Source organism: Gavialis gangeticus, unplaced genomic scaffold, assembly GCF_001723915.1.
Source record: "Gavialis gangeticus isolate Ggan-Ray unplaced genomic scaffold, GavGan_comp1, whole genome shotgun sequence".
Taxonomy (NCBI): Eukaryota; Metazoa; Chordata; order Crocodylia; family Gavialidae; genus Gavialis; species Gavialis gangeticus.
This window is the reverse complement of record NW_017729031.1, coordinates 44,978,673-44,990,164: the sequence shown is the minus strand read 5'-3', so window position 1 is coordinate 44,990,164 and position 11,492 is coordinate 44,978,673. Positions and strand designations below refer to the sequence as shown.

At 38.9% G+C, this 11,492-nt stretch overlaps 1 protein-coding gene across 1 annotated transcript in view; it reads right to left on the bottom strand.

The window, feature by feature from the left end:
- Positions 1 to 2,638: 2,638 nt before the first annotated feature.
- Positions 2,639 to 11,492, bottom strand: part of PSMD14 (proteasome 26S subunit, non-ATPase 14) — a 91,198-nt gene continuing 82,344 nt past the window's right edge. Inside the window, exons 10-12 of the mRNA XM_019522702.1 lie at positions 7,560 to 7,685; positions 6,326 to 6,388; positions 2,639 to 3,612 (exon numbers count right to left, since the gene is read on the bottom strand). Of these exons, the coding sequence (XP_019378247.1) occupies positions 3,514 to 3,612; positions 6,326 to 6,388; positions 7,560 to 7,685 (288 nt within the window). The 3' untranslated portion in view covers positions 2,639 to 3,513. The remainder of the gene's footprint in view (positions 3,613 to 6,325; positions 6,389 to 7,559; positions 7,686 to 11,492) is intronic.

Here is an 11,492-nt window from a genome sequence, read left to right as displayed (position 1 = left end):
GGCCGCGCGGGGTCGTCGGCCGCCCCCTGCCAAGCTGCAGCGGGCTAGACCCTCGCGGGCCGCGCGCGCAGACGCTGCTCCGCTTTCGGCCCGTGCGGCCAGGACGGGGCTCGTGCAGTCCTCCCGGTGAGCACCTGATTACGTCCCCCCGCTGCTTCAACGACCAGCTCTGTCCCTCTCCCCCACTCGTTCACCACCAGGAACCGAAGTCTTGGCCGCTAGTAAGAAACCAGGCGGGGAAGGAGTGAAGGCCCCTGACTTCCCTCTGCAGCCGGGCTGCACCCTAGCAGACGTGCCACATATAGTGGAAGCTGGGCCTCAGCAGCCTTGTTGGATCAACCCTGCTGCTGCCAACTTGGTGGTGCCCTCTGAACCTTCAATACAGGAGACAAAAACATCGTAGCAAATATTCTGTAGGTAACCAAACGAATATTCGGTGGAAAAACCAAATGTAGTTAACTAGAAAGACCAGGTGGTCTCCTGCTTCTCTTCCGCACCTTCCTAGATGCCAATTTATTATAAAGCACTTGAAACTGCAGAGCAGTTCTCTCCAAAAGGCAAAGGAAAAGTACAGTTACAATGATCAAAGAAAGCTTTGCTCTTAAGGGACACCCACCTTACTCCCCCAAATCCTATAGTGGAAATAATTTGTCTTGTATTTTTAGTATGACCTGGGGCATTTGATAGTTCTTCATTCAGTTAACTAGACCATGTTGCCATCCTTTGCACTGTCACAGCTCAGATGATAGCTCCACAAGAAATGAGTTACCAAAGAGGTCAGCAACAAAGCTCCAACTAGTGGCAAAGACCAAGATCATAAAGAGAGTAAATAGAGGAGAGTAGAAGTGAGCAAATTTGGTTCTGTGCTCTCCCACCAATCAAAAGAACTGTTCTAAACATCAGAAGGAAAACAGAAAAGTAAATTTAAACCCCCCTTTAAAAAAAATCCAATAATACCTTTTTAAAATGTTGTCTTCAAATGGATTTTAGTTCATTTAAAAAAAACCCTAACATTTCAAAATCTGAAAAAGATTACAACTACCTGGTTTCTTCAAGTATTATTGTATGTATACAGTGAAAAGCCATATAAAAAGGTTTTAAGCTTACATAGGATGCAGCCACACATTACATTAATTTGTAAATAAATGCTAATGAAACATTTGATAATGTTTCAGGTTTTGGTTTTGTAACTAAAGCACAAGATTCAGTAAATGTATTTGAGATAGTCAGCTGTGAACTCAGTTATTGTCCTAGGAAGTCCATGTTTTACAGTGGAAATAGTCCTAAAGCCTCTCCATAAAAACATTTCTAATGAAATCTTTCACAAATGTCAGTCATGCACACTACTGTGTTAGTCTTGATCGTTGAATGGCTGGTTGGTTAGTGCATACTATTTTCCACGCCCTGCATCCTGTTTTCCAGGAATATATAGCAATTTTCTGAGCAGAGCTAGTTACATCCTAAGCTGCTATAGTTCTTGGTGCTCATTTCCTTCACTAATACAAATTCTCCAGTGCAAAACTGCTATGATGATGATAGCACCAGCTGAAAGATCAGGAGACAAGGCAAAATCTCCAGGAGACATAGGGGAAAGACTGTAATACACACTTCATGTAGTACATTCAACCATGGCATATCAATTTACATTGCAGAGATGTAATGAATCTGCAGCAAACTGGGAATTATGCAATAGTACTTATGTATTCTGAAAAAAACCTTTATTTTGTCCTTTTGTTAAGCAGGCATCACTGATGGATAGGTATTGGTAGGCTAATCAATTTTTAGAAAAAATGTGAAAAGGGCTGGAGAAGAATTGCAAAAGGCATGCTCCGTGACTCCTCAGGGTGGTCAGGTCCTAATGAAGCTTGGGTGCTCTCTTCTGGACAAGAGTCTGGTCCCTTCTGCCCTTCATATCACTACATGCATCCTACTCTCAAACAGCTATGCAACCCTTTCTTTTTGGGTTCTTAAAATGCTTAGTAGATAAAGTAACAACTAGAACATGACAGAAAACAGAATTTGAGAGGTTTATGCAGCATCCTTATAAAAGAAACAATGCGTAGCCAGGCTGCATTACACACAGGACTTGGGTGCTGTGGTGCAAGCCCAGGCTACAGCAGATATGCTGCTTCTTGAAAATAAATCTTCCTTCAGTTACCCGCTGTAAAGCATCCTCACTCCCCAAATATTAAACACCTGATACATTGGTGCTACTTATCAGGAACTTTGTGTTTTTCCCTTCCTCCTTGCCTGTTGTTCTGTTGCCTTCTTTTGAGGCTCATAATCAGTAAGTTTGCAAACATCTACATTTATTTCTATTTGAATTAGATGTGTATTAAGTATAATTTGACAGAGTTCTGTTTGTAAATATTATCTAACTTAAAGGTCAACATCTGAACAGGCACAAAAAAAGCATAAAAAATGCCTTGTAATAAACTAGTGAACAACAGACTACAGTTTGCACTGCATGGAATACTTGCCACCTACAGACATAAAATGGAATGATGAGGCAAAGCTAGGCTTTACCAATCACACCAGTCAAGTCCCCCTTGTAATTCTGTCTTTTAAAGACTCAAATCTAGCAGGAGTTTAAAATAGTCATCTGTCTGAACCTGTGAATTGTATTTACATTTTTTTAAAATCACTTCATTAGTTAAACAGAATAATGTGTGAGAACAAAAGTGTAAGAGGAACATTAGTGAGTCTGGTCTCTGTAGCTGCCTAATACTGAAAACCACCTGCTTGGATTTACTGAGACAGGAGCTAGGTTTAAATAAGGTAAATGCACAAAGATAATTCCTTTGAGTGAGTGTTCCCACAACCTGAGAGCAGGAAGGGGCTTGAGAAGTCTCTTTTTGCAACTGGGACTCTTCTGTGGGACTTGAGATTTAATTTAACCTCCTCTCATTGCTAAGGACTTGTCTTTATGACTGACTTCCAGTCATTTTATTTTTTTCAGGCAGTGAAAATGCTTACAATAATGTTTTACAATGTTTTTTTGAACACAGTACTACTGACAAAGTACGTGTTTTTATTTTTCTAGGTTACTCAGTAATTCAAGCAAGTCTCCTGTAATTTGAAGTGTTATTTACCACACTTATTAAAATATCTCTTGACAAGACATAGGAAACCAAGTTTTTACCTGCATGAGCATTCTATACTGATATCTATCCACCCTACCGATTGACAGAAAAACACCTTCCAAAAATTAGATAGATTGTAAGTGTATTTTTATTATGTAGCAACAATCAAAATATATATGTACTACTGATTTTTCCCCCAAATATTAAATGAAAAAAACTTAATACAGTTTGCCTCCTCTGTGTTCTTGAACTGCTGTGGAATCTGTAAGACCCTGACAAAAACAGAAGCAATTGCACAACAGAGACTGAAAGTTGTTATAGTGCTGAAAATGATACCATTCATTTAACCATATATATCTTCAGCAGTCCCTGATTTCTGAGTGTTAACAACAGACAAATACACACAGAAAGCACTCCAACAGTAGATTCATTATTTAAATACAACTGTATCCAACATAGCTGCTAAACACTGGACAATATTGGAAGTCATCAGCACATCCACATGTTCTTCTAAATGACGTTTGGGGTCCTGAAACATAAAACACGCTATTAGAGAAATCATTAAGATGTGAAATGCTCCAGGAAGGAACATGCATTTCAGTTCCACTTGAGGACACTGAAATGATGTTCCCAGCCTGTAAAGTCACTGTTTTCCTTCCTTCAAATAATGTATATAGCTTGGATTCTGAGGTTTCATGACTCTGACCTTGTTAATCCTTAACATAATCCAAAAAGAGCCATTGTGTGGGTCAGAGTAAATATGCATGGGTTAATTTGTCTCTCCAATTCTGGAAGTATAAAATGAAAACAGTTTTTATACAATTCCATACAAAATCTTGACTTAAGTGAAGTCAAAATTCAATGGAGCCAGGATTTCACCCTTAATATCATAGTTGCCTCAGAGCTAAGAATAATAAGTAAACCAGTACTTTAGGACTGACTACGCTGCAATAGAAGGGAATTCAGAGTTAAAATTGCTTCAGTGGCTGAACCTAGATAGTAAACTGTATATAAGTTTTTGCATGTACGGTGCTACTTTATGAGACCAGCAATAGCTAAGCACAGAACATGTTAGCAACACAATTTTAGTTGCATCTCTAATCTTGTTTTTGTGAAGTTAAGGTAGATCTTTAAATGCATTTGAATGCTTTTGTACATTTTTGTTACTGCAAAAGTTAAAAAGATAAAAAGTTCAAATACATATCTGAACCATTTTTCTGCAGATGAGATTTGTACCACTTAAAATGAAAATTCACCATAAATGTCTACAATTTGACATGGGAGATCTACTGTATCAATGTAAATAAATACATCTGTACCATGTAATTTATTTAGTAGTACTTCAGGTGAAATTCTGGCCTCTCTCAATTCAATCATGTTATATTATTTATTTCAACAAGATTTTACCCTTACCATTGATATAGTACTTTGTGATTTAGAGCCAAATGATACAAAGACTTACCCCTCTACTTAAGTAATATTCTTTGAGTACACTAACTTCAAAAAGTTAAGTACATGCTTAAATAGTTGCAAAATATGAACCTAAGTCCAGATAAACTGTATTATTTATGTAGCGAATTCTCTCTCAGATCAATATTATGCATTTGCCCAAGACAACAGGATTGCTACAGTAGTAAATTTAAATAGATACATACACCTTTGTAGAAGTTAACCTAGCTAATTAATATTCACAGTATAGTGTAAAGTAGATAAGTGATTTTATAAAAATGGCTCTTTCTTTTGCATCGCTTGCTTATACAGAAACCAGTATAAAGAAGTTACAACAGAAGGCAGTTACTGGGCACGATTTTTACTCTGTCAGAAGAAATGATCTAAAGAAACTCTCCCACATTACATGCAATTTCATGGAAGTGTCACCCCTTTTTCTATAATCCATTTGCAAGCTTCATTTATTTCTTTAAGATTTGTCTGTTTGCAACAAATTATCTTTTTAACTAAAGGGAAAATATTCATGTCAGTAGCTGTGTCTAAACATCCATAAAGTTTGGCGTATAAATGCAAGAGCAGGAAAAAGAACTACTGGAAGGAAGTGTTTTCATTAAATTATTTTACAAGTTGAGAACGATATACCAAAAAGTCTCTTTTTAGTAAGAAAATCTGACATGCAAGGGAAAAACAGTTTTTCTGCACTGAATTAACTTTAAAAAGTATGATTTTAAAGCATAGTTGAAATTATAAATTATACATGTGATAAGGCTTAGGTTTCAGTTGAGAAGAAATATTTACCACTATTATAAATCCTTTAAAAAGATAGCTTTTCCTTTTGTTTCCTCCAGTTGATCTGAATGCTACAAAGTGCATGATTGGCTGAGCAATATTGCAGATAAGTCATGACATCACACTGCTGGAAGCTGACACAAGCGAGTAATCCAGAATCCTCTGAAACAGTTCTACTGTTTACTACAGCAGCCATACAAATAAATCCTGTCTTTGTTCTTGCAAGGAAAAATTGTTTGGATGTATTTAAAGCTATCACTTGCTTTTAATTAGAATTCTGAGAGCAGTTTCTGTCCTCAGCAATGTTAATCTTTTCGCACAGCTACAGATTTCTCTCTTTGGCTAATAATTGGCCAATACCAAGTATGGAATTAATTTAATATCTTGTAAGTCCTATGTCCAACCACTGCAAGAAGATGGGCTTGATTCTTTTGTATTTCAACTGTGCCCTTTAGAGTGTTGTTGTTCCAAAGCACAAGGTAATATGATGGCATTTAGCATACCTATTGTTTGTGTGCTGGCATTAAACATCCTCAGTTTGTCAGTGAATTATAGGTGAATTTAGTCTCTTTCTGGCTCTACAGCCATAGAATAAATGAATCCAGAGACTGACTTAAAAAAAACAAACAAACAAAAACTCCATGATCTTGTCTTCTATGGAATGCATAATTAAGATTTTTTTCTTCTTTCTTTCTCTCTTAGTGGATGAAATGTAGAATCTGGAGGATATCAAGTGGCTTATAAAATTTACTTAGCTGTAGCTACAAATTTCATTATAAGAGACTGCATATCAGACAGATAATTTGCAAACCAGAGAAAGATTTTGTAACTGCTTTACTGATTACCTACAGTCCTTTTGTTCAGAAAGTGTAAGTTCATTATTTATAGGGAGTTGAAAATATCAAGGGTATAGAACAAAAATCACCTGCATACAAGCGACTAAACCAATATTAAAAATATACAAAGCATGTTATTTCACCTCACTATAATTCATTACACCTCACCTGCTTGCCAACATTTTTTATTGCCAGCTGTTCAGGTGTCATCTTATCTTCTTCTTCAACAGCCTGTGAAAGAAATACAAAAAAGGTCAGTGTTTCAGATTTTGTTTACTTTTTCCTGAGCCACAAGATTCTCAAAATATAATTCCCTCTTAAAAATCAAAAGACAACACATTTCAGAGAGTCAAAAGGAAAGATGCTTCAACTGCTCAGCAAAGGTGGCACTAATTATTATTTAAGCATTAGTGCAAGAGATCAAGGGGAGAGTGTTTGTGAGCAGTTCTACTGTCAGATATCCTAGATATATTCACCGAACTGTATTAAAAAAAGAAATGCTTGGGATTTATAAAATCTTGTAAAAAGCTAGGAACTGGGAGGTAATCATGTAATATTCAAAGGACAGCATTACATTCACTTCTAACTAGGTTTTATTTTTAATTATGTATGGTGTGCTTCTTTTAATACATTTAGTGATATTTCTTTATTTTGATTTAATCTTAAACGCTTACTGTGTAAGGTTTATTTACCCAAATAATTTAAAGTGATATTCAACTTCGTTGTTAGGAATTTACAATGCATTTGTTTTAAAGCACTTTTATACCTATAATCTTTCTAGTAACTGTGTACATAGGCAGAGCAAACCTCAGTCATTTGCAATTTTTAAAATGTAAATACCATTAATTTATGCTACAGATAACTATAATCCTGATTCTGTAGTATGCTACATGAGTTTTATGCTTAACACAGTATATAGTCAGGCTCTATATATTTTAAGAGATCTACATACCCACCTACTGTAACAGATGAATTTTTAAGCAATTCTACTACTCTACAAGAAAAGTGTACTTCCTGAAGTCTGATCAAGTAGCTCTTGACAGCTGCAAAAATTCATTGTTTTTTTTTTTTTTAAAAATCAATCCTGAAATATTCTGAATCAATGTTAAGTTACAGAACTCCAGAGTTTGCTAGATTAGAGCCAAATCTGGTGCTTCAGCTCAAAAACTGTGATGGAGCCTTTAAATATGGTGGTCAGCTACAAGCAACAGCTAATTTTCACTTGGTTACTAAGGCACTCAATACCCAGATAGTTTTGGTTTGTAATTTTAGCTACAGTTGTGCCTTATTTGCCAAATCCATTTAAGTCTCACAAAAATCACTTTATTTGCTATGCATCGTACAAACGCATTAATTGAATGGAGAGCAATCCCAACATGCTACTACTGTAGGATATGAATACCTTGTTATAGTTCTTAGCTAATTCCAACATCTCCTTCACTACTGTTTCATTGAGTTTGCAATGTTCACTGTAGTCCTGAAGTGTTAAACCTTCCATCCAACTCTTCTTATGCAAATTTAGCAACATCTGCAAAATAAAGTCAGAGATTTTGAAAACTGTGTCAAAAAAGTAGACTTCCAATACCAATTTCCAAGGCCCACTTGACGCAGAAAGTTTATTCACTAATCAGAAATGCAAGAGTGCATATGAATAAACTAACTAAGGCTAGTAACATGCCAACTAGTTAGGAAAGCATTTTTAATCTTAAAAGGAAAGTATGTTTTGCATATCTATCCTCAAAGTCCCTGGATTTTGTAGTAATCTGGTGCACCAGACTAGAAATATTGCAACAAATATTTTATTTACTCTTTAAAATAAATAATTATGAAAATGAGAAGTACACAGTAGTTGCAGTAGTCTGTGTAACTATTTTGATTAAAAAACTTTTACACTGTCCTCATACTTCAAGTTTGCTAGATTTTATATTGACAGTACATAACACTGGAGAAATAATCACTGAAAAGACAGAGGTTTTAGCTGCTACACAGATGGCAGCTGAAGTTTTTGGCTCCTGTTCATAGTTCAGAGACAGTAGAGTGTTGTGGACTAAGCATATTAGGCAGATGTTTTTACCATACTGATGATCCCTGAACAGGGCTGTTGCTATTATGCAGTGGACTTTAACCATAAACAAAACAAATGGTTCTAAAAAGAAATGATAAAGACAGATAGATATGACTTTTTTTTTTTCATTTTTCCATATGCTAGCATTCTTCCATGTAGCTGGCTTCAAAGAAGTTGTACCTTAAAGAAACAGTCAAACTTCACATTCTCATGGGGTGCTAAGATCTATGTCATAAGAATATTTAGGGTTTATTATACACTGTATAAAACCATTCAACTTTAACTAAAGATTTCCACAGAGGGGAACATTTCTGAGTCTTTCACTAATACCCGGGTGTCTGATTTGGATGCAGAGCCCAAGAAATGGGAGAATTTAATATGACAATCCTAAACAGGGGCTCTGAAATTTATCTGAGTTTTGTCTTACTTGACTTGATGGACTAAAAGAACTGGTGGAAAGACACACCTTAGGTTCTGATTTCAATACTTAGAGGGCACTTATCTAGGAGACTCTGCCCACTCTCAGACAGTTCAAGGATTATTCTGGTGTCTTTTAGGTAGACAGATACATTCTATCCTCTCCCCAATTCCTGAATATGGCATTTACTGCCAAAGTCCTCAAATCCCCATTATGTTGATTATAAAACTAGGAATTCAAGTTATCTGCAGGGGAGCTGTTTTTCAATTCTATGTGACATCTTCATAAAACTGTGGCTTTAAAACATAGTTAAAGGGAGTGGGCTCCCTCCTACAGCAGCTGAAGTCTTTGCATGTGTTGTCTGACAGGTTTTGTACTATAAAGACATTAGGAAGTTCTCTTCAATAGACAAAAAACACTGGGGCCTTGCTGTGAAATCTAGATTAACCAGCTCCCACAGATTCTGAGCTGTGTTTGTATAGATGTACTTTCCAACTGAGTCTTGCTGCTTTTGCTTCTTTATCCATAAACACACATAGTTTAAGATGGCTTAACAAAAAAAAGACAAAATGGGTGTAACAGTCCCTATGAAGGATTTTTTAACTTGACCCTTCATTAACTAATTTTTACAAGCCTCTCTTAAGGTACTTAAGATCAGTCTTTACCTGCTCAGATGATTTCAAGGATCCTTATGGCCTAGCAGTTTCTGCCAACAAAACCAGGAGTGTGTCCACACTAATAACTACCCTGTGTCAGAACCCCTTCCTTTGGCAGAGCAATACCAGCTGTGCAAGTGACAGAAGGCTTCTACTGCCAAAGGGAAAACATCAGGAAGTGTATGTGGACATGCCAACACTTTTCCATAGTAGCCATGGCCCCTTTAACAGGTTATGCCTCCTGCAGTGCACCATGGACCTTCTGGTATAACTGTTGTAGTGGAGCCATACAGAGCTGCCACTCTGGGATGCACTCTGGTGTGAGGTGTGATAGCTATGTGCCAGCAGAAGACTTGTTATATATAGAGAAACCCTAAGTCAAGATAGCAGATGTCTTCTCAGCCTAGCAAATGAAGCCAGATTTAAAGGAACCCATTAGACCCAAAAGATAGTTGATCATGTCATGTTATATTTTAAAGGTACCAACAGTCTCTGATAGTTAATATGCATTTCCTGAGGCAAATGGACAATCACTGCAGAAGAATCTAGAGTTGCTTATATGAAAAGTAGATATTGCATAAGGATGAATGCAAATAAAATTATTCAAAAGGAAAAAGAGCTCATTATGTGAACTGGGGACTACTGAAGGAGTCATCCAAATACAAGTAAACAAGCACTTAGATGCCTTGATTCTACACTTACAAGATGCATTGTACATTTAGCAGCCTCTTTCTCTTAAGATAATTTCCCTTGTGTATATAATATCTCATGTTAATAACTGTTCAAGTTAATTTTTTTAATGCGTTAAATTGAACATGTGGTATGTGGTTTTGAAGCCCACACCCAGGCTCCACTCTGCCACTGTCACCATTGCCCCTGGGCCATCCTGTGGCACAGTGGTGGCAGCCCAGAGGACTGCAGGGCAGCCCAGGCACAGGCTCTGGGCGGAGCACAGACATGTAACTGCAGCATGCAGGCGGCCAGGAACACAGCCCAGAGGCATATGGAGCAGTGCCCAGCAAGCAAATCTGTGAAGGGGAAAGGGCGTGGGGGAGAGAAGGGGCATGTGACAGCAGATCAAGGCCCCCATGGTGACAGAGTAAGTGGGGCAGGGGTGAATGGGGCCCCAGGGCCAGGGTGGGTCATGGGACGGATCTGCGGGTGGCTCGTCCGGGGGGGCTCCCACCACTGCATGTACCTCAGGGGAGGCATGAGGGGCATGTGCTCCCTGATTTTGTGTGCAGGGCAGAGGCAGACTGCTGCTGCAGGCTGGGACTCTGCACCCCACTGCCTTTGTCTTGGGAGCTGCAGCTGGCAGAGCAAACAAAACTCTGGTTTGTGTCTACCAATACATCTCAAGCGAGACCCAGGAAGTCATTCTCCTGCTTTACTCAGCCTTGGTGAGGCCGCAACTGGAGTACTGCATCCAATTCTGGGCTCCGCACTCTAGAAAGGATGTGGAGAAGCTTGAGAGAGTCCAGAAGAGAGCCACATGCATTATCAGAGGACAAGAGAGCAAGCCTTATGAGGACAGACTGAGAGCCATGGGACTCTTCAGCCTGGAGAAGTGAAGGCTCAGGGGTGACTTGGTGGCAGCCTGTAAGTATATACGGGGTGTGCATCAGGAACTGGGAGACTGTCTGTTCACCAGGGCATCCCAAGGGAAAACTAGGTCTAACTGTCACAAACACCCAGAAGACTGTTTTAGGCTGGACATGAGAAAAAACTTCTTTACTGTCTAAGTCCCCAAAGCCTGGAATAGCAGGCATCTACTCTAGACACTTAAGAAAGACTTGGATGCTTATCTTGCTGGGATCATTTGACCCCAGCTAACATCCTGCCCCTTGGGTAGGGGGTTGGACCTGATGATCTGATGAGGTCCCTTCCAGCCCTAAAGTCTATGAAATCTATGCCATGCTGTGCCTCCCATCACTGGGCAGGCAGGGGACATGGCACAGCCAGCACGCAACTCCTGAGACAAAGGCAGCAAGGAGGAGCGCCACCCTGCAGTGGCAGCCCACCTCACAGCAGTAGCCCTCACACAAATCTGGGGGGCACAGGCCCCCCATGACTCCCCCAGGGTGTACACAGTGGTGGGACCGCCCCCCCAGACAAGCTGACAGAAGCTCCAACTGTCCCACAACCCAGCCCAGGGCCCCATTCACCCCAGCCTGCCCGCTTCTATCCCACTCCCTC